Source organism: Pipistrellus hanaki (assembly GCF_964339955.1).
Source record: "Pipistrellus hanaki genome assembly, chromosome: 9".
In the NCBI taxonomy this organism is placed as follows: domain Eukaryota; kingdom Metazoa; phylum Chordata; class Mammalia; order Chiroptera; family Vespertilionidae; genus Pipistrellus; species Pipistrellus hanaki.
This window is the reverse complement of record NC_140511.1, coordinates 47,083,418-47,110,477: the sequence shown is the minus strand read 5'-3', so window position 1 is coordinate 47,110,477 and position 27,060 is coordinate 47,083,418. Positions and strand designations below refer to the sequence as shown.

The window sequence follows — 27,060 nt, the reverse complement described above, 5'->3', positions numbered from 1 at the left end:
CCAACCAATACCAAATATTTGTCTTTTTACTGAATGTATAATAAAAAACATTTTAAAAAAACGTACAAATAGCAGCCGAAACCGGTTTTGGCTCAGTGGTAGAGCGTCAGTCTGCGGACTGAAAGGTCCAGGTTCGATTCCGGTCAGGGGCATGTACGTTGGTTGCGGGCACATCCCCAGTAGGGGGTGTGCAAGAGGCAGTTGGTTGATGTTTCTCTCTCATCGACGTTTCTATCTCTCTATCTCTCTACCTTCCTCTCTGTAAAAAATCAATAAAATATATTAAAAAAAAGTACAAATAACAAATATAAGAAAGGTAAAGAAAGATGTAATACAGATTTGTGGATATTGATACAACCATAAGAGTAATTATAAATCCCAAAGTAAGTAGGCAAGAAAAAGAAATAAAAGGACCCCAAATCAGAAAGGAACAAGATGGGCTCTCTCTATTTGCAGATGACATGATATTATATAAAGAAAATGGAAAGACTGCACTAAAAAAACGATTGGTACTGGTAAAAAAAATTCAATAAAGTTGCAAGATACAAAATCAATAAAAGAGATACTATTCTTTTATTGCATTTGTATACACTAACAATGAACTAGAGAAAAAGAAATCTAAAAAAACAATTCATTTAAAAAAGAATACAATCCCTGGGAATAAATATAACCAATGGAGGGAATGATCTCTACACTAAAACTATGACACTGATGAAAAAAATTGAAGAAGACACAAATAAATGGAAAGATATTCCGCGTGCATGGACTGGAAGAATATTGTTAGACTGCCTGTACATGCAAAGAAATCTATAAATTTAACAAAATCCCTATCAAAATTTCAATGGCATTTTTTCACAGAAATAGAACAAACTATCCTAAAACTGTATGGAACCACAAGACGCCAAATAGCCAAAGCAATCTTGATAAAAACAAAAACAAAATCACATTTACTGATTTTTAACTATAATACAAAGCTATAGTAAACAGTATGGCATTGACATTAAAACAGACATGTAGATAAATGGAACAGAAAAGAGAGTAAAAAATAAACCCAGGTATATATGATCAATTAATTTATGACAAAGGAGGCAAGAATATACAATGTGGAAAGGACAGTCTCTTTAATAAATGGTGTTGGGAAAATTGGACAGCCACAGAAAGAATAAAAATAGACCACTATGTTACACCATACACAAAATTAACTCAAAATCAATTAAAAAGTTGAAATATAAAACCTGAAAACACAAAAATCCTATATAAGAAAACATAAGCAGTTAGTTAGCTACTTGACATTGGTCTTGGCAATGATTTTTGAGAGATAGGACTCTAAAAGTAAAGTTGACAGAAGAAGAAATAAAAAAGTGGGACTATATCCAACTAAAAAGTTTCTGCACAGCAAAGGAGATTATCCACAAAAGGAAAAGACCACCTACTGCATGGGAGAATATGTTTGCAAAGAATATATTCAATAAAGGGCTAATATTTTAAAAAGTATGAACAACTCATACAATTCAATAACAAAAACAACTCAATAACAAGAAATGGGCAGAGGCTCTAAATAGATATTTCCACCAAGAAGACATATAGATGACTAATATGCACAAGAAAAGATGCTCAATATCACTAATCATGAGGGAAATATAAATCAAAACTCAGAGATATCACCTCACACCTGTTAGAGTGGCTATCATTAAAAAGTTAAGAATTAAATCTATGTATATAAAGAGCCAGTGTCCAAAACATCCAAAATGACCAAAGGTTCCATTGAACGCCTCTGTGTGTGCACCATGCAAAGCGGGCTGAATTGCTGACCTCTTGGAGAAAGCGGGGACTTGCATGAGGCTGCCTCATGGCACCCCACATCCCTCCCTGATGACTACTGCAACTCCAAGCCAACAAGGGCTGCCTCCAGGCCGCAGATCCAGGTCCCTTGCCCCCACCCCAGGCCTGAGAGTGCCACACCAGGCAGGGGTGCCCGGGAATGTGGTCCAAGGGGCTGGTGCAGTGTGGAGGTGTTGTGTTTACACCGCCAAGTGTCCCACATCAGCCCCAGCCTGCACATCCCTCTTCCCCCCTCCTCTCTCGGGGGCCCAATTCCTGGCTATGTGCTTGTTGGCAGGCCTGACTGCACTGGGGAGTGAGCCATGACAATTGGGCCGGCCACTTCCTGGGATGGGAGGGCTGGGCCACAGCGATTCATGAGGGTGACAAGGCCCCCGGGGCATGTGGGGCAGCTGGCCAAGCAGAGTCTGGCTTAGGTGGGGCCAGGGGGTTCTAGACTGGACGGTGGCTCAGCGGTGAGTGATGTCTCCATGCACAGCCCCTGGGGTGGTCGCAAGCTGCTGAGACCCTACCCCACAGTTCAAGGAGGGAGAGGCGGCTCACCACCACCAGTTGCCTTAGGCTGCACTGCCTGTGCTGTCACCTGCTAGGCTGGCAGGGTCCAGAGTGAGCAAGAAAGCTACTCCTGCCCCCTGGTGGTGAAGCAGGGAGGAGGGTGCTGGGTGCAGGGAGGGGACCTCAGCTGGGATCCTCCTGGCACTGGGAATGGCCTGGCTTAGGCCCATTTGGGAGCTTAGGAAGTCTGGCTGAGCAGGTGCTGGCTCATACTAACTCTTACTCTGCCATCTTCCTCCAGCTCTCCAAGCTAGCGCCCTGTCCCACCTGCCCGGGGGAATGGGCTCTGGGCGACCTCTCTGAGCGCAGACTATGGACCCGGAAACCTCGAGGAAGAGTGCGCAGTGGCACCTGGGCAGAGGGCTGTGCAGAACTACCAGGGTAGAGCTGCTTCAGTGTCTCAGTGAAGTTTGCAACAGACCCAAGGAAGAAACTGAGAAGGGAAAGCCCGGGAGGTGTGAATTCCCAGCGTGTTAGCCCCACTTGGAATGTGAGGTGGCTGTACATTCAGCTGAGAAGTGAGGGGGCTGAACTCCACTGTCACTGGGCTTCTGTTGGTCTGAGGCCCAAGTGTCCACCATGACTAGGCAAAAACATTGAGGGACCTGAAGAAAGGGAGGACAATTGAAGGGAGCCATGTCTAGACTTTCCCCAGCCCTCTCTCTCTTTCCATTGCCTACAAAAACCCCAGACTGGCCACCACTTAGTCCCCTATTCTCCAACCACAGAGGAAAGAAATAAGGAAGGAGTCCGTGCTGCCTTCAGAAAATATCTATATATCTGATTGGTTGGTTGTGTCTTGCAGAGGGAGGCCAGACTGATCTAGATCTCATGATGATGAACTCAATGCCAATGCTGTAATGGCATAATATTTTGAGGAAATATGGGAAGGAATAAATGTATTTTGATTTGTGGGAAGTAGATAAGTAATTGTGGTCACAGGGATTATGGTTCCAAAGTCTTGGCTATTCATTTGTCACTGGGAGATGTGATCTAATTTCCCTCCCCTTAAATCTGGACTGGCTTTAGTGATTCATTTTATTTATTATTTTATTGCCAATAGAAGACAGTGGAAACAATGCTCTGGGTCTCCTCAGGTTAGATCATAGGGAACAATCTTTTTTAGCCTCTTGGGACACTTGCTATTGGAGTGTGAGCCACCAGGTGAGAAATTCAACTACTCTGCTGGTAAGACCTATGGAAAGACTCTAAGACTATGTAGAGAGGGAGAGGATTTCAAACCATCCTTGCCAAGTGCACCTCAACATCACTAATTGACTCCTGTTAATTTCTTGTGGTGGAGAAATGCTGAGACTAGCCCAACCTGAATTTCTGACTCAAAAAAAAAAAAGTAATACAAAAGAAAAATTTTGTTTTAAGCCGTAAGTTTTGAGTGACTTGTTATGCAGCAATAGCTAACCAGAAAAATCACTTTTCCTTAACTATTTATTGACATTGCATTCACACCCACTTAGAATAATTAAAACTAAAAGTTTCTCAAATTACTAAACTTTTTTTTTTAATCTCCCATACTAATCCATCAGCAAATCCTTTTGATCTTTCACCTAAACTATATGTTGAATAGGTTAATTTCTAACTTCACTACAACTGACTAGCCCAATGCACCATCATCTCATGTCTTCTTTTTTTAAAATATGTTTTTATTGATTTCAGAAGAGGAAGGGAGAAGGACAAAATAAATATCAATGATGAAAGAGAATCATTGATTAGTTCTCTCTCTCTCTCTCTCTCTCTCTCACCCTCCCTCTCTATTTATCTATCTCTATCTATCTATCTATCTATCTATCTATCTATCTATCTATCTATCAATATCTATCTATGCATCCATCTATCCTTTTAAACCTATATGGAAATTAATGTTTGTCACTGGTCTTTCACTCAAATTATTTTCCAATTAGCAAAGCTCAGATCCTCTAGAACAGTAATAGCTGAAATCATTAGACTGCTCATGGCATCATAGTATAGGTTAAGTGCATGGAACAAGAGGACCTGATTTTTCTAGAATCTCCCAGACAACCTACTGGATCTCCCTAAGACTCAGCATCCTAAACTGTAAATTGAAAAAAAAATTTATAATACCAGCATCATGAGACTGCTGTGAAAATTAGATTGAAAAGTATAGTGGTTTTGGTCCCAGACTTTCAAACACTGGATACACAACCTCCTAGCTGCATGATTTTGAGCAATCTACTTAATGTCTCTGTGCCCCAAATGATTTACATGTAAAATAGAAATAATAGTACTACTTTATGTGTTTTTGTGAAAAATAAACCAACTAATATATGTAATGTGCTTAGAATAGGGCATGGCACACAGTAAATGCAAATTATTGTTTGCTAAATGAATTAAATATGAAAAAGCACTTGACACCTACAGGAGTTAATAACAGTGATAACTACAGCCATAATAACTGATTCATGAGTGTATAAAATGAGAGTTAGAAGAAGTATGAATTTAAGCAATCAGTTAGGCAGCATTTAGTAGGTCCGAAGTGATATAGGTAAAGACAAACGTTACAGTTCATCTGACATGGTAAGAACAGATCCTAAGAACACAATCTGACAGTTGTCTTTCTCAGGGCCTCTTTCACATCTCTGTTCCTCAGACTGTAGATAAGAGGGTTTAACATGGGGATCACCACTGTGTAGAACAGAGACACCACTTTGTTCTGGTCGGTTGAGTAGCTGGATTTGGGCAGGACATAGATGAAGGTGATAGTTCCGTAGTACAGAGTAACTGCAGTGAGGTGGGAGGTGCAGGTGGAGAAGGCCTTGCGGCGCCCTTCAGCAGAACGCATTTTCAGGATGGTGATGAGGATGTAGATGTAAGAGAGAGAGATCACAAACACTGTGGCCACAATAATGGACCCAGAAGAGATGGAAGGGATAACCTCAACAAGGGAGATATCGGAGCAGGAAATTTTTAACAAAGGGGAGAAATCACAGAAAAAGTGATCTACCTGATTTAGTCCACAGAAAGACACACTCAGTAAACAGCCAGTAAATGTCCAAGCATTCACACATCCACCCAAGTAGCACATCCCCACTAAGAGGATGCAGATCCTGGGGGACATGTGGGAAGAGTAGAGCAGTGGGGAGCAGATGGCCACATAGCGGTCATAGGCCATGACAGCCAGCAGAAAGCAATCAGTTGTCCCAAACTTGACCATAGCACAGAGTTGAGCCACACAGCCAGCCACAGTCAGAGAGATTCTTTTCCTCAGGAAGCCCATGAGCATGACGGGTGTGACTGAGGAGGACATCCATATGTCAACAAAGGCCAAATGCCTGAGGAAAAGGTACATTGGGGTATGAAGCTGAGGACTGCTACTGATTAAGATGATTATGCTGACATTGCCCATTAAGGTGACAGCATAGATTCCTAGGAACATCACAAAGAAGATGACACTAAGTGTAGATTCTTCTGTTAACCCCAAAAGGATGAACTCCGTCACACTGGTGTGGTTTCCAACCTCCATGTCCTCTGTGAATTATTCCTGTGGAGGGAAATGTGAATATTTATTTTTTATTTTTTATGCTTCTCCAGGTTTTGTGTTGTGACACAGCAAAGTTCCTCTGTTTGGAGGCAGGCAGTCCTGCAAAGGCAGGGTTATTGATAAATAATAAGAGAAGACAGTAGTGTGAGGCAATAATTTCAGGGATATTAAACTTTGTTGGTTCTGATTTTCATTCAGTGAAAATTAGAAAAGAAAGATATACTTATCAGAATGAGAAAATAGAAGTGAAAAATAATTTTAAGGGCCCTGACTGGTGTGGCTATTTTAGAAGTGTTCTCCCAAGTCGAGAAGGTGGCAGGTTCGAGTCCTGGTCAGGGCACCTACCCAGTTAGTCTCTATCCTAGGTTGGGGCATATACTGTATGCAACTGATTGATGCTTTTCTCTCACATCAGTTTCTCTCTCTCTCTCTCTCTCTCCCACACACACACTGCTTCCTCACTCCTTCTCTCCCTCTCTTCCTCTCTCTAAAAAAATCAATTAATAAAAATGATGATAAATTACTTTAAAATATTATAAAGTAATTTAATTGGGACTTAATTTACCTGAAAATTTCACTATTTATGCATATCTTATCTTTCCATTAACTTCAGTTAAATAAAAATCCTTGCAGATACATTCTACAGAGTTATAAATCCTTTTTGCATGCATTTTCTTTTTTTTTTCCTCCTTTAATTAACAACTAAAGAAAAAGACTCACATACAAAACTTTAACAATGCCTCACAATCCATTTGATTTATTGTACTTTGGGGACATAAGTAACTAGTATTTATATATTTAGGAAATACTAAATGCTTTCTTATTCAGAAATAAGACATTACTCATATAATAATTCCATTTACATGATTTACAATTTCAGTCAATATTACCAATAAAATATATCCAGTTTCATAAGAAATTTCCACATCTGAAATGCTGGATGGAAAATATGTCCAATGCCTTAGCATGGTATTCATGAAGCTTAATCTACCTGATTACATTTCTAAATGTATCTTCCTATATATGCTTCCTTGCAATTTTTGTGCTTTTGAGGGTCATGCTAAATGAAACTGAGGTTTTCTACTCAGTTTGTTGGTTCTGATTCTCAAAGAAACACAATTTTCTGCTATTAACATTATTTCCATTCTTAAAGTTCTAAACACATAGTAAATATCACTAGCAGATATTACAAAAATGTCTTATTTCTGAATAAGAAAGCATTTACAATTTCAAAAAATGGGACTTAGTTCTCTGAGTAAATGAATGGTAAGGTATAATGAACTAATATTTGATATCCTCCAGTTCATTTAAAATGTGTTCTATCTCTTCTTTGATTTCACTACGTGCATTTAAATTATGATAGTGACCGCTTGCTGCCATTGCTGTTAGATGTAGCATTACACCTAGATTACACCTATCAATCATCTCCTGGAGCTTAATTATACCTTTCTATAGAAAAACTCTGACATATTTGAATACAGATAGCTTGCCTTTACTGCCTTTCCTTTGTTAAATTTAAGCATCTATTGTTCCTTTGGCCTTTCCACATGCTTAAGGTCCCACAGAGTGCTCATTGTCAGACTGTGAACGTACACTGGTCTGAGTAAGGGGCCATGTACCGGGCAAATTTTGTGAGCCACCCCTGCATCACAGAGCACAGGGTGTGAGCCTCAGTCTGTGCTGGCAGAGTCATGGAGAGGAAGGGAAAAGAGTTCCTAGGCAGCTCACCGGCCAGCTGTTTTAACTTGAGCATGCCAATCTCTGTGACCCTCAGCTTTTTCTTTGGTAAAATGTGAATAACTATTTCTGTAATGCAGCTTTGTTGTGAGATTAAAAGACATTAAAAGTTCCCAAAGGTGTTTGGTCATACTGCAGAGCTATTTTTTATTAGTTAAAAATGAAGTGTTGGTGGATTTTCTTTGTTAATTTTTTGGATGAGAAAATCTCCATAGTTTTTCTTTCAACACATGGCAGGAGATTTTCACCACAAATCAAAATTAAGACAGGAAGTACAATATCTGATGCCTTCATACTTCTGGACTACACCATTGAGATGCAGAATAGGACATCTGATTCTTGACATTCCCTTCTTCTCCACTGGCTACAGGGTTCTTTCTTGAGCTCTTTCTTCACTTTGCCATCCATTCATGCTGCCCACCTGGGTCAGGGACTCTAACTCTCAACTATCCCTTCACTCAATGCATGGGGACTAGAAGGCATAGGACTGTGAGCCTCCAACCTGAGTACTTGGTGGTTTCTTCACGATTTCCTTTCAGAGTTTCAGTCACACAAGCATAGAGGCTGTGGCTGCTGCAGACCATCCACGCGCCCCTGCGACTCCTCGGCAGCCTGGTTTTGGTGTCTAGAGTAACATTCTGCTCTGCATCCCTTGCTGAGGCCACAGTCTCCACAGAGGTCAAGAGCTAAGTTGATTAGTTTCTTCTATTTTAAATTTCTCATTGAGCAAACAAAAATTAAAACAGTTGCACTCACCTTCAGAGCCAGAATGCTTGAGGCTGAACTCCAAAGAGAATTTTATAAGGCAGAAGTTTTCCACTTAGTTTTACAGGTTGAATACTGGACAATGCAGACCACTGAATGCTCGCCCTTGATCAAGGACCATAGTTGCACACATGCTGTGAGGATGAGGGTGGTTATCTATGTGTGCGTGGTGGGAGGAAAAGGAAGACTCTAACAACAGAACAAATCTCTTAGGGCTGTTCTTGCTTGTCCCATTGAGAAAATGTTCTCGTACAGAAAACCTTGTAGAGCCTGGTGGCTCATTAAGGCAAGGCTGTCCTTCCCAAAGGAACATCTAAATGTCATGGTGTCCTTTGGAATCCCTTCTCCCTTAATTAATGAAAGTGAAGGAGATAGTTTTTGGTCTCCCACACCATAGGAAACTTTCAGAACAATTAGCTTCCCACTTTGTTAGGGTTAGTAGGATGACATCAGTGTACTTTCCAATAAAATAACCTTTGGGTCACTATGAAAAGGAACATTTTCATAAAAACACAAAACCCTATAAGAAAATATAGGCAGTTAGCTACTTGACATTGGTCTTGGCAATGATTTTTGAGAGATAGGGCTCTAAAAGAAAAGGTGACAGAAGAAGAAATAAACAAGTGGGATTATATCCAACTAAAAAGTTTCTGCACAGCAAAGGAGATTATCCACAAAAGGAAAAGACCACCTATTGCATGGGAGAATATATTTGCAAATAATATATTCAATAAGGGGTTAATATTCAAAAAATATGAACAACTCATACAATTCAATAACAAAAACAACTCAATAAGAAGAAATGAGCAGAGGCTCTAAATAGATATTTCCACCAAGAAGACATATAGATGACTAATATGCACATGAAAAGATGCTCAATGTCACTAATCAAGAGAAAAATATAAATCAAAACTCAATGAGATATCACCTCATACCTGTTAGAGTGGCTATCATTAAAAAGGCAAGAATTAAGTCAAAACCGGTTTGGCTCAGCGGTAGAGCGTCGGTCTGCGGACTGAAAGGTCCCAGGTTCGATTCCGGTCAAGGGCATGTACATTGGTTGCGGGCACATCCTCAGTAGGGGGTGTGCAAGAAGCAGCTGGTCGATGTTGCTCTCTCATCGACGTTTCTAGCTCTCTAGCTCTCTCCCTTCCTCTCTGTAAAAAAAAAAATCAATAAAATATATTTTAAAATAATAATAATAAAAAAATAAAAAGTCAAGAATTAAAAAGTGTTGGTGAGGATGTGGAGGAAAGGGAACCTTTGTGCACTGTTGATGAGATTGTAAATTGATGCAGCTACTATGGAAAACATTATAGAGATTCCTAAAAGAAAGAAAGAAAGAAAGAAAAAGAAAGGAAGGAAGGAAGGAAGGAAGGAAGGAAGGAAGGAAGGAAGAAAGAAAGAAAGAAAGAAAGAAAGAAGTACCATGTGATTCATCATTCACTTCTGGGTGTTTATCTATAGAAAACAAAAATACTATTTTGAAATTATATATGAATCCCTATGCTCAATGTAGCATTATTTACAATAGTTAAGACATGGAAGCAACTGAAGTGTGCATTGATAGACTAATGATGGATAAGAAAGATGTGGTAAAGATACACAATGGGATATTACTCAGCCATAAAAAATGAAATATTGTCATTATGCAACAACATGGATGAACCTTGAGGGTATTAAGTCAAATAAATCAGAGAAGGATACATGATTTCACTTATTTGTGGAATGTGAAAAGCAAAACAAAAGAAAGAATGTCCCCCTCCAAAAAAAAAAAATATACCACCCACAATACACTCATAGATACATAGAATATTCATTGGTGGTTTCCAGTGATGAGGGTTGGGAGAGTCAACAAAATAGCGATGGGGCTCCAGCGGTACAGACTTCAAGATATAAAATAAACAAGGCATGAGGATACAGCACCTCACAAAGTTCTTGACGAATATCAGCTTGCACAGTGCAAAGTGAGTAGGTTTGGACTCTCAACTTAGAACGGCGAGAAATAGGCCAAGAAAACTATCTATGTATATAAAGAGCCAGTGTCTGTAACATCTAAAATACCAAAGGCTCAATTGAACGCCTCTGTGTGCGCACCATGCCAAGCGGGCTGAATTGCTGACCTCTCAGAGAGAGAGAGAGTGAAGGCTTGCAGCGGGGACTTGTGTGAGGCTGCCTCGTGGCACCCCACATCCCTCCCTAACCAACTACTGCAACTCCAAGCCAACAAGGGCTGCCTCCAGGCCACAGATCCAAGTCCCTTGTCCCCACCCCAGGCCCAGAGTGTGGCACCAGCAGGGGTGCCCGGGAATGTGGTCCAAGGGGTTGGTGCAGTGGGGGGGGGGGGGGCGCGTAAGGGGGGCTGTGTTTACACCACCAAGTGTCCCGCATCAGCCCCGGCCTGCACATCCCTTCTCCCTCCTCCCCTCTCGGTGGCCCAATTCCTGGCCCAGGCCTGACTGCACTGGGGAGTGAGCCACGGCAATTGGGCCGGCCACTTCCTGGGATGGGAGGGGTGGGCTGCAGGGATTCATGAGGGTGACAAGGCCTGCAGGGCATGTGGGGACAGCTGGCCAAGCTGAGTCTGGCTTTGATGGGGCCAGTGGGAGCCTGAGGACACCCCAGTCCCCATAAGTCTTAGGCCGGACGATGGCTCAGGGGTGAGTGATGTCTCCATGCACAGCCCCTGGGGTGGTCGCAAGCTGCTGAGACCCTACCCCACAGTTCAGGGAGGGGGAGGAGGCTCTCCACCATCAGTGCCTTAGGCTGCACTACCTGTGCCACCACCTGCTAGGCTGGCAGGGTCCAGAGTGAGTAAGTGAGCTACTCCTGCCCCCTGGTGGTGAAACAGGGAGAAAGGTGCTGGGTGCAGGGAGGGGACCTCAGCTGGGATCCTCCAGGCACTGGGAATGGGCCTGGCTTAGGCCCATTTGGGAGCTTAGGAAGTCTGGCTGAGCAGGTGCTGGTTCATACCAACTTTTACTCTGCCATCTTCCTCCAGCTCTCCAAGCTAGCGCCCTGTCCCACCTGCCCGGGGGAATGGGCTCTGGGTGACCTCTCTGAGCGCAGACTATGGACCCGGAAACCTCGAGGAAGAGTGCCCAGTGGCACCTGGGCCGGGGGCGGTGCAGAACTACCAGGGCAGAGCTGCTTCGGTGTCTTGGTGAAGTTTGCAACGGACCCAAGGAAGAAATTGAGAGGATAAAGGCCGGGAGGCGTGAATTCCCAGCGTGTTAGCCCCACTTGGAATGTGAGGCGGCTGTACATTCAGCTGAGAAGTGAGGGGGCTGAGCCCCACTGTCACTGGGCTTCTGTTGGTCTGAGGCTCAAGTGTCCATCATGACTAGGGTAAAACAGGGAGGGACCTGAAGAAAGGGAGGACAATTGAAGGGAACCATGTCTAGGCTTTCCCCAGCCCTCTCTCTCTTTCCATTGCCTACAAAACCCCCAGACCTGGCCACCTCTTAGTCCCCTATTCTCCAACCACAGAGGAAAGACATAAGGAAGGAGTCCGTGCTGCCTTCAGAATGTATCTCTATACCTGATCAGCCAGTTGCCTCCTGCAGAGGGAAGCAAGACTTCGGCTTAGCCATCAGTAGGACATCCCATGAGGGCTCCCAGACTGTGAGAGGGGGCAGACCGAGCTGAGGGACCCCCTCCCCCAGTACACAAATTTTTATGCACCAGCCCACTAGTCCTCCTAATATATAAAAATCCAGGGGCCATCACAACCAGAACAACTGGACAGACAACCAAACAGCAGGCTGCATGGGCAACAGGCTAGCAGGGGGGTTAATGAAGGACGACCAAACAACTGAACAGCAAGCTGAATGGGGCAACCAAGCTGGCAGGGGGCGGTTAGTGATGGATAACCAAACAACTGAACATCAGGCTGCATGGGGTGACCAGGCTGGCAGGGGGATATTTGGGGGCCACCTGGCCATCAGGGGGCCAGTTGTGGGTGACCTGGCCAGCAAGGGGGCAGTTCGGGGTAACCAGGCCAATAGCAGGGGCAGTGAGGGGAAATCAGGCCAGCAGGTGGGGGCAGTTAGGGGTGACCAGGCCAGCAGGGGGGGGGGGGCAGTTGGAAGTAATCAGGTCAGCAGGGGGGCAATTGGGGGCAACCAGGACTGCAGTGGGGACAGTAAGGGGCAACCAGACCAGTGGCTGGGGGGAGGTAGTTAGGGGGCAATCAGGCCAGCAGTGGGGGGCAGCTGGGAGCGACCAGGCTGGCAGGCAGGTGAGCAGTTAGGAGCCAGCAGTCCCAGATTGTGAGAGGGATATCCAACTGCCGGTTTAGGCCCGATCCCCAGGATTAGGCCTAAACCAGCAGTTGGACATTCCTGAAAGGGGTCCCAGATTGGAGAGGGTGCAGGCTGGGCTGAGCAGACCCCCACCCCCGTGCATGAAATTCATGCACCGGGCCTCTAGTCTCTCTCTATAAAACCCTAATATGCAAATAGACCAAACAGTAGAACAGCCCAACAACCAAACAACCGGTTGTTATGATGTGTGCTGACCACCAGGGGACTTGCAGGAAACATGGCAGGCAGCAGCAGCAGGCAGCAGAGCGTGGAATATGGCAGGCATTGGCTGAGCAAGTGAGCGGGGGCTTCAGACTGCTGTCATCAGGACTAGCCTCTGGTAGTTACTGAAAATTCTTTGCTCCCGCATGCTGCAGTTCCACTGCACATTTGCACCTGCTGCCAGTGCTGGCCCTGCTCATAGTCCTGCTGGCGCCAGCCCCAATCGCTCTGCACTGTCAGCAGCTGAAAGTGGGGCTGGCATCATTAGTGCATGGGGGCGGCAGCAGCAGGAGTGGGGCTGTTGGAAGACAGGGGACTGGGGCTATGGTGGGAGGGCCACAGAGGGGGCACAGAGGATGGGCCAAGACCTGCCCCTGTACCCACCACAGCCTTGTAGTCCACAGTTCCTTTCAGGGTGCATGAATTCGTGCACTGAGCCCCTAGTTCAGCTATCAAATGGGATCCCCCTCCTCCCTTGTAAAAGGAGAATTGAAATATAAGCTCAGAAGGCACAGCCAAGAGCCACAGAAACTTATTAGCAAGAAGCAGAACTAGATCCTGATTTTTAAAAAAACATGGCAGCATGTGTCTAGTTGGATTTTGTAATTTCCATAGGCCAATGCTGCTAGGTGACTCCCATATTCCTCCCTTATGGAAAGAAGTATTTACTGCAGTTTTTCAATGCCTGTATCAATAGTACCTGATAGATGTGTAGGAGTCATGTCACATTAGTTCCTAGGTTTTCAAAAGAAGTTGTGCACAAGGAACCTCACCCATGCCTGATCTAGATCTCATGATGATAAACTCAATGCCAATGCTGTTACGGCATAATGTTTTGAGGAAATATAGGAAGGTATAAATGTATTGTATTTTGATATGTGGGAAGTAGATAAGTAATTGTGGTCACAGGGATTATGGTAAATTGGAGATGGTTCCAAAGTCTTGGCTATTCATTTGTCGCTGGGAAATGTGACCTAATTTCCCTCCCCTTAAATCTGGACTGGCTTTAGTGATTTATTTAATTTAATTTATTATTTTATTTTATTATTTTATTTCCAATAGAAGACAATGTAAATGATGCTCTGGGTCTGGTGGGGGGAGAGGGGATAGTTAGGGGCAATCAGGCAGGCAGGCAGGTCATAGGAAATAATCTCTTTTAGCCTCTTGGGACACTTGCTATTGGAATGTGAGCCACCAGGTGAGAAATTCAACTACTCTGCTGGTAAGACCTATGGAAAGACTCTAAGACTATGTAGAGAGAGAGAGAGAGGATTTCAAACCATCCTTGCCAAGGTGCCAGGCTTCTGAGTGCATCTGAATATCATTTAATTTCTTAATTTCTTGTGGTGGAAAAATGCTGAGACAAGCCCAACCTGAATTTCTGACTAACAAAATAATGGAATAAAAGAAGAAAAAATTTTGTTTTAAGCTGTAAGTTTTGAGTGACTTGTTATGCAGCAAGAGCTAACAGAAAAATCACTTTTCCTTAACTAATTAATGACATCGCATTGACACCCACTTAGAATAATCAATGCTAAAGATTTCTGAGGTTTTCTCAAATTATTAAACTTTTTTATAACCTCTCATCCTAGTCCATCAGCAAATCCTTTTGGTCTTTTACCTAAACTATATCTTGAATAGGTTCATTTCTAACTTCACTACAACTGACTAGCCCGATGCACCATCATCTCAGGTCTTCTTTTTCAAAATATGTTTTTATTGATTTCAGAGAGAGGAAGGGAGAGGGACAAATAGAAACGATCTATTTATCTAAACATATATGGAAATTAATGTTTGTCACTGGTCTTTGACTCAAATTATTTTCCAATTAGCAAAGCTCAGATCTTCTAGAACAGTAATAGCTGAAATCATTAGATTGCTCATGGCATCACAGTATACGTTAAGTGCATGGAACAAGCGGACCTGATTTCTCTAGAATCTCCCAGACAACCTACTGGATCTCCCTAAGACTCAGCATCATAACCTGTAAATTGAAGAAAATTTATAATACCAGCATCATGGGATTGCTGTGAAAACTACATTGAAAAGTATAGTGGTTTTGGACCCAGACTTTCTGGATTCAAACACTGGATGCACAACCTTCTATAATAGCTGCATGATTTTGAGCAATCTATTTAATGTCTCTGTGCCCCAAATGATTTACATGTAAAATAGAAATAATAGTACTACTTCAAGTGGTTTTTGTGAAAAATAAGCCAATTAATATATGTAATGTGCTTAGAATAGGGCATGGCACACAGTAAATGCAAATTATTGTTTGCTAAATGAATTAAATATGAAAAAGCACTTGACACCTACAGGAGTTAATAACAGTGATAACTACAGCCATAATAACTGATTTATGAGTGTATAAAATGAGAGTTAGAAGAAGTATGAATTTAAGCAATCGGTTAGGCAGCATTTAGTAGGTCCGAAGTGTGATACAGGTAAACACAAACCTGACATGGTAAGAACAGATCCTAAGAACACAATCTGACAGTTGTCTTTCTCAGGGCCTCTTTCACATCTCTGTTCCTCAGACTGTAGATAAGAGGGTTTAACATGGGGATCACCACTGTGTAGAACAGAGACACCACTTTGTTCTGGTCGGTTGAGTAGCTGGATTTGGGCAGGACATAGATGAAGGTGATAGTTCCGTAGTACAGAGTAACTGCAGTGAGGTGGGAGGTGCAGGTGGAGAAGGCCTTGCGGCGCCCTTCAGCAGAACGCATTTTTAGGATGGTGATGAGGATGTAGATGTAAGAGAGAGAGATCACAAACACTGTGGCCACAATAATGGACCCAGAAGAGATGGAAGGGATAACCTCAACAAGGGAGATATCGGAGCAGGAAATTTTTAACAAAGGGGAGAAATCACAGAAAAAGTGATTTACCTGATTTGGTCCACAGAAAGACACACTCAGTAAACAGCCAGTAAATGTCCAAGCATTCACACATCCACCCAAGTAGCACATCCCCACTAAGAGGATGCAGATCCTGGGGGACATGTGGGAAGAGTAGAGCAGTGGGGAGCAGATGGCTACATAGCGGTCATAGGCCATGACAGCCAGCAGAAAGCACTCAGTCGTCCCAAACTTGACCACAGCACAGAGTTGAGCCACACAGCCAGCTACAGACAGAGAGATTCTTTTCCTCAGGAAGCCCATGAGCATGACGGGTGTGACTGAGGAGGACATCCATATGTCAACAAAGGCCAAATGCCTGAGGAAAAGGTACATTGGGGTATGAAGCTGAGGACTGCTACTGATTAAGATGATTATGCTGACATTGCCCATTAAGGTGACAGCATAGATTCCTAGGAACATCACAAAGAAGATGACACTAAGTGTAGATTCTTCTGTCAACCCCAAGAGGATGAACTCTGTCACACTGGTGTGGTTTCCAACTTCCATGTCCTCTGTGAATTATTCCTGTGGAGGGAAACGTGAATATTCATGTTTTATTTTTTATGCTTCTCCATGTTTTGTGTTGTGACACAGCAAAGTTCCTCTGTTTGGAGGCAGGCAGACCTGCAAAGTCAGGGTTATTGATGAATAATAAGAGAAGACAGTAGTGTGAGGCAATAATTTCAGGGATATTAAATTTTGTTGGTACTGATTTTCATTCAGTGAAAATTAGAAAAGAAAGATATGCTTATCAAATAGAAGTGTGAAATAATAATAATAAAATAGAAGTGAGAATATAATGTTAAGGGCCCTGGCCAGTATTATATGGAAGTGTTATCCCATATACTAGAAGGTGACAGGTTCAAGTCCTGGTCAGGGCACTTACCCAGTTAGGCTCTATCCTTGGTTGAGGCACATACTAGGCAACTGATCGATGTTTTTCTCTCACCTCTCTCTCTCTCTCTCTCTCTCTCTCTCTCTCTCTCTCTCTCTCTCTCTCTCTCTCTCTTCACCTCCTCTCTCTCTCCTTCTCTCCCTCCCTTCCTTTCTCTAAAAAAAAAATCAATAAAAATGATAATTTAAAATGTTATAAAATAATTTAATTGGGACTTAATTTACCTGAAAATTTCACTATTTATGCATATATTTCCATTAACTTCAGCTAAATAAAAATCCTTGCAGATACATTCTACAGAGTTATAAATCCTTTTTGGATGCATTTTCTTTTTTTTCTCCTCTAATTAACAACTAAAGAAAAAGACTCACCTACAAAACTTTAGCAATGCCTCACAATCCATTTGATTTAATGTACTTTGGGGGCATAAGTAACTAGCATTTATATATTTAGGAAATACTAAATGCTTTCTTATTCAGAAATAAGACATTATTCATATATTAATTCCATTTACATGATTTACAATTTCAGTCAATATTATGAATAAAATATATCCTGGTTTCATAAGAAATTTCCATATCTGAAATGCTAGATGGAAAATATGTCAAATGCCTTAGCATGGTATTCATGAAGCTTAATCTACCTGATTACATTTCTAAATGTATCTTCCTATATATCCTTCCTTGCAATTTTTGTGCTTTTGAGGGTCATGTTAAATGAAACTGAGGTTTTCTACTCAGTTTGTTGGTTCTGATTCTCAAAGAAACACAATTTTCTGCTATTAACATTATTTCCATTCTTAAAGTTCTAAACACTTATATAAATGGTAAATATCACTATCAGATATCATAAAAATGTCTTATTTCTGAATAAGAAAGCATTTACTATTTCAAAAAGTGGGACTTAGTTCTCTGAGTAAATGAATGGTAAAGTTTAATGAACTAATATTTGATAACCTCCAGTTCAATAAAAATATTTTCTATCTCTTCTTCTTTGATTTCATTAAGTACATTTAAATTACAATAGTGACCACTTGCTGCCATTGCTGTTAGTTCTAGCATTACACCTATCAATCATCTCCTGGAGCTTAATTATACCTTTCTATAGAAAAACTCTGACATATTTGAATACAGCTAGCTTGTCTCCACTGCCTTTCCTTTCTTAAATTTAGGCATCTGTTGTTCCTTTGGCCTTTACACACGCTTAAGGTCCCACAGAGTGCTCATTGTCAGACTCTGAATGTACACTGGTCTGAGCAAGGGGCCATGTACCGGGCAGAATTTGTGAGCCACCCCTGCATCACAGAGCAAAGGGTGTGAGCTTCAGTCTGTGCTGGCAGAGTCATGGAGGGGAAGGGAAAAGAGTTCCTAGGCAGCTCACCAGCCTTGAGCATGCCAATCTCTGTGACTCTCAGCTTTTTCTTTGGTAAAATAGGAATAACTCTTTCTGTAATGCAGCTTTGTTATGAGATTAAAAGACATAATATTTATAAAGTTCCCAAAGGTGTTTGCTCATACTGCAGGGCTATTTTTTATTAGTTAAAAATGAAGTGTTGGTGGATTTTCTTTGTTAATTTTTTGGATGAGAAAATCTCCATAGTTTTTCTTTCAACACATGGCAGGAGATTTTCACCACAAATCAAAATTAAGACAGGAAGTACAATATCTGATGCCTTCATACTTCTGGACTACACCATTGTGATGCATAATAGGACATCTGATTCTTGACATTCCCTTCTTCTCCACTGGTTACAGGGTTCTTTCTTGAGCTCTTTTTCTTCACTTGGCCATCCATTCATGCTGCCCACCTGGGGCAGGGACTCTAACTCTCAACTATCCCTTCATTCAATGCATGGGGACTAGAAGGCATAGGACTGTGAGCCTCCAACCTGAGTACCTGGTGGTTTCTTCACGATTTCCTTTCAGAGTTTCAGTCACACAAGCATAGAGGCTCTGGCTGCTGCAGACCATTCACGGGCCCCTGTGACACCTGGGCAGCCTGGTTTTGGTGTCTAGAGTAACATTCTGCTCTGCATCCCTTGATGAGGCCACAGTCTCCACAGAGGTCAAGAGCTAAGTTGATTAGTTTCTTTTATTTTAAAATTTTCATTGAACAAACAAAAATTAAAACAGTTGCACTCACCTTCAGAGCCAGAATGCTTAAGGCTGAACTCCAAAGAGAAGTTTTCCACTTAGTTTTACAGGTTGAATACCGGACAATGCAGACCACTGAATGCTCCCCTTGATCAAGGACCATAATTGCACACATGCTGTGAGGATGAAGGTGGCTATCTATGTGTGCGTGATGGGAGGAAAAGGAAGACTCTAACAGAACAGAACAAATCTCTTAGGGCTCTTTTTGCTTGTCTCATCGAGAAAAAGTTTCTCGTACAGAAAACCTTGTAGAGCCTGGTGGCTCATTAAGGCAAGGCCGTACTTCCCAAAGGAACATCTAAATGTCATGGTGTCCTTTGGAATCCCTTCTCCCTTAATTAATGAAAGTGAAGGAGAGAGTTTTTGGTCTCCCATACCATAGGAAACATTCAGAACAATTAGCTTCCTACTTTGTTAGGGCTAGTAGAATGACATCAGTGTACTTTCCAATAAAATAACCTTTGGGTCACTATGGAAAGGAACATTATAATGGAAATAGGGAATAGTAAGGAAGAAAACTATTACTTTGATATAGTGACTATTTAGCTGTAGAAAAAATATTAAGACGATTTTCCGTGAATTTCAGTATACTTAGGATAGTCCCCTATTTAAATGTCTTGGAACTATTTTCTACTCACCCCCCCAACAGAATAATCCCAGGAACTGTTCTGAGTTATCTAAGCACCCACATTCCTCTGAGCCAGCTAGCAACAGCAGGTACCCCACATTCCTTCATATGTTTCTAAAGTTTACCATTAAGATCCATTATGTCTATATCTCTTTTCACACCAGAGTGAATTACAAAACCAGGATAAGAAGGAGCAGGTCCCAAATCTTCAAAATGGTGGTTGCCAGTAGATATGCATCTTACTGTGTATGTTCTTATGCAGTAAATTAAACTAGAAATTTTGCATGAAATTCATGCAAGAGTAGGCCTTCCTCTGGCTGCTAGCAGGCACCCAGGACCTGGGCTTCCCTCACAGCCCCAGCTTCATTGGGAAGGACGTACGGTCTGATTAGCATATTATGCTTTTATTATTATATATTTTTTATAGATTATTCATCTTTTTGGACAGTGGCAATAGCCAGTACTCCATAAGCCCTGAGAAGTTGAGAGCAAATCCGTCATTCACTTAATCACTAATGTAATCAACCAATCATCCAAATCAAATTGAGGCCGTGCTATCCAAAACACAAGACAATCAAACACATTTTAATCCAGATGAAATTTATCACACAGTGTCAGCAATAGTACAATGACATAATGGAAAAGCTGCTTCAGTAATAGAGGAGAAAGAATGATTTGCTATGCAGCTAAGAGGCTGGTCAGGGAAGGTGGCATAACTAACTTAGGTGCTAATCAAGATGTATTTTTAAGGATCCTGACCGAAGCTTTGTCCAGAGACTCAGATAAAGAATTGCTGGAATAGAAATTTGGCTGGAGAGATGGAGACAAGAGTCATTTCCACCAGGGCTTGAATTCCATCTTTGTATGTAAAACAGTCCCTTTGCCCTGGCTGGGAGACCAATGTGGTCTGGCAGACAGAAGATGCCATGGTTGCAGTGTTACGGATCTCATAGGAGGAAGTGTGTGGGATTGAGGAAGAAATAGACTCAGTTGGTTTATTGTCCTCTCATGCACTGAAAGGATGCTGGTTTGATTCCCAGTCAGCACATGCCCAGCTTGTGGGCTCAATCCCAGTATGGGGTGTGCAGGAAGCAGTCAATTGATGGTTCTCTTTTATTCTCTCTCATCGATATTTTTCTTTCTCTCTTCCATTTCTCTTTCTCTAAAATCAATAAACACATATTTAAAAACATTAAAAAATTATTTATCTGTGGATGGTTGGGGGAAAATTGTCCTTCATTTAAACAGTTTGAAAAACTTAGGTGTGACCTTTTAAACCAGGAGACAAGGGTTCAGTTTGAGGTGTATGAGGTCAGGAAAATTGCTTAACACCTTTGAGACTCAATTTCATGATTTCTAAAATGGAGTTAATGATTTCTATCTAATAGTCTGGTCAGAAGATTTAAATGGGATAACATAAATATATAGAAAAGTGAACTGAAGTTATCAATGTGTGTCAAACATGTGATAAACAGAAGAAAATGCCCAAATGTTTTGAGTTAGATAGGTCACACTCATCAGAATTGGATGGAGCCCTTTTATCTTTTGCAAATTATTCTATTTCTTCCTCAATCCCACATACTTCCTCCTATCCTATCAGATCCATGACATTGCAACTATGGCACATTCTGTCTGCCAGGCCACATTAATCTTCCTGCCATTCCTCATTCCTTGAGGACTTTAGCACCTGCACTAAAATTCTCCTCTCCATCTCTATCTTTGTCATCAGCAAGAACAACTTCTAATTAATTGCATATCACAACTGATAACCTAATTTAAAATTTCTCCACATTCTTGACTCCAATAGCTTTTATTCATTCACTAGTGGCTCAGTGCACACAATTTGTGCATGGAAAGGGGTGTCCCTCAGCTCGGCCTGCACCCTCTTCAACCTGGCACCCCTAGAAGGATGTCCTACTGCAGGTTTACAGGGATTGGGCCTAAACCGGCAGTCAGACATCCCTCTTACAATCTGGGACTGTTGGCTCCTAACTGTTCACCTGCCTGCCTGCCTGATTGCCCCTAACCACTCTTCCTGCCAGCCTGCTCACCCCCAAATGCCCCCCACAGCCAGTGTGCTTGCCCCCAACTGCCCCCCTCCTCACTGGCCTGATCACCCCCAATGGCCCCCACTCCACCAGCCTGATCACTCACAACTGCCATCCCATCCTGGCCTAATGACCCACAATTGCCCTCCCCTCTTGGCCTCTAACTCCTCTACCTCGACCCTGCCACCATGTGATTGAAATAAGAACTCAATGCTGGAATGAGAGCTGAAGAGAAGAATAGACAAGCAGATATCTTTATACTCATAAATAGGGGTCATTAGATATCTTCTATAGTTAAAGTAAAATAAATGTGAAATGTATATTACATAGAGTTTTAAGATTTAAAAGAATAGAAAAATAAAAAAACCCAAAAATATTGAAAGGAGTGGAAGTTACATGAGTGTTTGAGTGTACTGACTGATGTGAGCAATGGAGCTGTGCACAATGTCAATAAATGAATATATAAAAATTTAGATTAATTAAAAATGGTATAATCTTAAGAAACACATTTTATGCTCCAAGTTATTTAATTCAGCTTTGATTAAAATTTAAGTTACAACCAGATGATTGTTTATTAATAGTTAGAAACTTAAAATATAGAGAAACTGATTTTTTTAGGCAATGTAGAATTTGAGATGACAATAAACTAAGCTAGTCATTACATCTTGATATATATATATATATATATATATATATATATATATATATAAAATATTGAAAATAATATATGTGATCATTAAAGAAATTGAAAACATGCTATTTTTGGCAGTAAGATTTATTTTATTCTCTACTTAACTATAATAAATTTGAGTAGCTTACTTATAATACTCTAGCCGATAAGATTTACTTTAGCTCTATGTATTGAATGCGGTATATTTTTCAAAACATGATATTACCACATTCTAGTTCTTTTTAGATGTGAGAAATTATTCATTTTTACTTAATTTTTTCAATAGAATCTTGAATTAAAATTTATTTTCTTTTTTTATATTTAACATTGATTATTATGACCTTGTTATAATAAATTGAACAAATAATGATTATCTAGACTTGGAAAAACTGAGGGATTCTCCTTATACCTATTATGTTTCCAATAAATAAAAAAGAAAACTAGCAGAAGCAAAGATAGAAATTCTAAGTTTTTTTAGTAAAGCATATTATTTACAGATACTGAGTAATTTCAATCATAAAAAAGTTTATAGAGAGTCAAGAGTGGCTACCTGCAAGGATTTATATATATATATATATAATCATTATATATATATATAATATGATTATATATATTCATTTATAATATATATGATTATATATATATAATCATCATAATATATATAATTATATATATTGTATAATCATCATAATATATATATGATTATATAGATATGAATATATATAATAATATATATATTCATTTCAGAGAGAAAAGAAGAGGGAGAGAAATCAATGATGAGAGAAAAATCACTGATTGGCTGCCTCCTACATGGCCCCTACTGGGGAATTGAGCCTACAACCCAGGCATGTGCACTTGACCAGAATCAAACCTGGGACCCTTCAGTCTGCAGGCAACATTCTATCCACTGAGCCAAACCAGCTAGGGCGCCTGTGGGGATTTTTAAAGAAAGAGAAGATGGACAATTGTTATCTCTTCTGAGCCATTTAAACCAAGTGCAGTCGAAACCGGTTTGGCTCAGTGGTAGAGCGTCGGTCTGTGGACTGAAAGGCCCCAGGTTCGATTCCGGTCAAGGGCATGTATCTTGGTTGCGGGCACATCCCCGGTAGGGGGTGTGCAAGAGGCAGCTGGTCGATGTTTCTCTCTCATCGACGTTTCTAGCTCTCTATCTCTCTCCCTTCCTCTCCGTAAAATATCAATAAAATATATTTTAAAGGAAGAAAAAAGAAAATAAAAATAAATAAACCAAGTGCATGTAATTGATAGCATTAAAAATAAGTAATGTTAAATTATTTTAATAAATAACTCACTCAGGCTGTTCTGCGGAAGACCAAATGTACATGTGGGAAAATCAAGTATACCACTTTGTCGAGTTGAGATAAAGAGGACACATGATAGGAACTGGGAGGTAAGATGAACAGGAGTGGGTCCTCGGTAAGCACATGAGAATACGTTGGGATTCTGAGTATTAGCTTGGCACTCAAAGCTACAGCATAGATCTCGCCAGTTATAGGGAGTCCGGCAGAGTGTTGAGGCTGGGAAGCAAAAACTGTGCAGTGTAGAGGCCAGGAACTAGTTGGGAACCAGTGGTCATAACTGATGCACTTAAGTTTTAAAGTTGACAAGATGACAGTAGTAGTGACGCTCTACATCTGGCTCCTGTGCTTCGTGCTCACGGAGACCAATACCCTCCCCTCGGCAACCACAGCCTACGGGTACCTGGCCCACACAGACACCAAAGGCGGCATCCTGAGCCAAGCCCCTTGGTTTTGCTTCCCTTACCCAGGTAACGAGAAGATGGGGACCCTTCTGGCCTGGGACACGTTTCTCAGGCTGCCCATGGGACCCAGGGCAAGAGTGTACATGCCAGCATCAGTCTGAGTTGAATTTTAAACCTAGATTGAATTACACCAGTTGAGTATACTCGACAAGTATCTTTATGCCTCAGTTAATTTTCTGTAAAATTAGGATATTAGGAATACTTAGCTCACCAAATTATTGTGAGGATTAAATGAGAATAAGTAAATGCAGTGTTAAGCACAGTGTTTGGCAAATGCCAGTGGAATTTCCATTGAGTTGCGCATCAGCAGGATGAGATAGGACTTTCTAAAATAAGGATTAGCAAATGAATAAGCTTGAATCTTCAAGCTGAAGATAGCTGTTTCTACCATCATCCATCTAGTCAAATAAGCCACTAATCAGTAGTCATCCATTTGAGGCAGATTAATTCTGATGTGAAAGTCATTAAGAACTCTTTTTACTTCACAGTGCTCTATAATTTTAAAGCTAGACATTGTACACACTTTGCTGGGGGGAAAAAATACATGTTTTTAAAATAATTGTGTTATTTAAAATTCAACTTTAGGTGGCATTCTACCCCAAGGTTCCCCAAGGCATCTAAAAGAGTATGTACAAAAACAACAAAGAGATACCATTTCACACCTGTCAGAATGGCTATCATCAACAAATGACAAGTGCTGGCGAGGATGCAGAGGAAAAGGAACCCTCTTGCACTGCTGGTGGGAATGCAGACTGGTGTAGCCACTGTGGAAGGCAGTATGGAGCTTCCTCAAAAAGTTAAAAATGGAACTCCCATTTGACCCAGTAATCCCACTTCTAGGAATATATCCCAAGAAACCAGAAACACTAATTAGAAAGGATATATGCATCCTATGTTCTTAGAGGCACAATTTACAACAGCTAAAATGTGGAAACAGCCTAAGAGCCCATCAGCAGATGAGTGGATTAAAAAACTGTGGTATATCTACACAATGGAATACTATGCTGCTATAAAAAAGAAGGAACTTGTACCATCTGCCACAGCATGGATGGAACTGGAGAGCATTATGCTAAGAGAAATAAGCCAGTCGGAGAAAGATAAATATCACATGATCTCACTCATATGTGGAATATAATGATCAACATAATTAAAAAAAAAAATTTTATTTATTTTTTACAGAGTGGAAGGGAGAGGGATAGACAGCTAGAAACATCGATGAGAGAGAAACATCGACCAGCTGCCTCCTGCACACCCCCTACCGGGGATGTGCCCGCAACCAATGTACAATACATGCCCTTGACCGAAATCGAACCTGGGACCTTTCAGTCCGCAGACCAAAGCTCTATCCACTGAGCAAAACCAGTTTTGGTGATCAACATAATTGGATGAACATGAATTGATTCAGAGACAAATGGTAGAGGAGTGTGTGTGTGTGTGGGGGGGGGGGGGGTGTTTAGAGAGCAACCAAAGGACTTGTATGCATGCATAGTAGCGTAACCAATGGTCACAGACACTGGGGCAATGGGGGCTTGCCCAGGGTAGGAATGGCTGGGGGAAAAGCAAACATATGTAAAACTTTAGACAATAAAAAAATAAATAGGTAAAGGAGCACTATATATATGTCATGATAAAACACTTATAAAAATACACATTTAACACATGTTGAATGAATGAAGCTAAGGTTACCATTTTATAGTTGAAGTTTAATATTACTTAACCTGAAATATCAAAGCATACTTAGAACCAATATTTAGCTATTAAATAATTTATTATTTATACTCCTAATAAATATCAACGGAAAGTGCACCAAAATCTAGACATTAAGAAAAATATTGGTTAGTTCAAACTTGACAGACCTCTTGAAAATTATTTATATTTGTATGAAGTGAGCTGCTCAATACTCACTTGAGAATGATAATGATCCCTAGTGCTTTTGAATTCACATTTGAACGTCTAGATTCTTCAGAGGTTTATCCCCAAAGGCAAACAATAATAAAAACATGCCTACTATATAACAATGATGATTTTGAATTTTTTGCTGTAAGAGATTGAATTCCTAATATCAACAGGTAAGATTTTGGCTTTTGTGAAGAATCTGATTTCCATATATTTTCTAAAATTGCACTCACAAGACCTGGTGGAAAAACAAGACAGATGTAATTCAGCAGTCAGCTAGCAAGTCACATTAGCTGAATTAACCCAAGTTTCTACAGTCTATTTAATGGATATAAACAAATATAACTCAGGATACCAGGCCTCCTCATTTATCCACCCATAAGACCAGAAATTCACATGATCTTTCCCACTCTCTGAACTTGGCACTCAATCATAATGCTAATTAATTCACTAGTTTTGAGATGCTTTGGAGACTTACTGTTTGTAAATATTCTGTAGAAAATCTCCCTTTGTTCATTTTTTCTGAATTCTTTAGCTTACAGGCAACCAGATACTTCTGACCAAGTTGAAAATAAACAGACAAAAACTTGGAGATGGGATTCAATCTGGCCAGGAGCTGAGTGAAACTGGGTAAACTTCTGAACATTTAGGCTGTAACTTTATTCAGCAGCTTATTATGTTGAAACTAGGTTTATATCATTCTATAATACTCCAATTATAAAATGTTGTTATATTAGGAAGTGATTTGATGTATTTAAGGACATTTAAACAGTATTTAGACTGTTATTTCAAATTATTTGATATAACAATATTTTAATTGTAAATGTTAAATTTACATAATAAATTTATACTAGGTGTCTTTATTTGTAATCTCAACTTGAAATTTCTTTCATATTTATCCTGATAAGAAAACAGTAATTCTCCATTTAAAAACTATTTTTATTGATTTCAGAAAGGAAGGGATAGGAAAACAGAGATAGAAATATAAATGATAGAAAAAGAAACATTGAATTGGCTGCCTCCTTTACGCCCCACACTGGGGATTGAGCCCACAACCCGGACATGTGCCTCGAATGGAAATCAAACCATGATCTCCTGGTTCATAGTTGATGCTCAACCACCAAGCCACACCTGCTGGGTCT

The 27,060-nt window shown here is 40.8% G+C and overlaps 3 protein-coding genes across 4 annotated transcripts in view; all 3 read right to left on the bottom strand.

Annotated features, from left to right (window-relative positions):
* PPFIBP2 (PPFIA binding protein 2) overlaps nucleotides 1–27,060 on the bottom strand; it is a 203,521-nt gene that overhangs the window by 13,212 nt on the left and 163,249 nt on the right. The window lies entirely within an intron of this gene.
* Nucleotides 4,964–5,896, bottom strand: LOC311627785 (olfactory receptor 5P1-like; the record flags this gene model as incomplete). The annotated part of the gene is made up of 1 exon (XM_084894345.1): nucleotides 4,964–5,896. The coding sequence occupies one exon, from the start codon at nucleotides 5,894–5,896 to the stop codon at nucleotides 4,964–4,966; it is 933 nt and encodes a 310-aa protein (XP_084750471.1).
* Nucleotides 15,423–16,355, bottom strand: LOC311627784 (olfactory receptor 5P1-like; the record flags this gene model as incomplete). The annotated part of the gene is made up of 1 exon (XM_084894344.1): nucleotides 15,423–16,355. One exon carries the CDS (start codon nucleotides 16,353–16,355, stop codon nucleotides 15,423–15,425), a length of 933 nt encoding a protein of 310 aa, XP_084750470.1.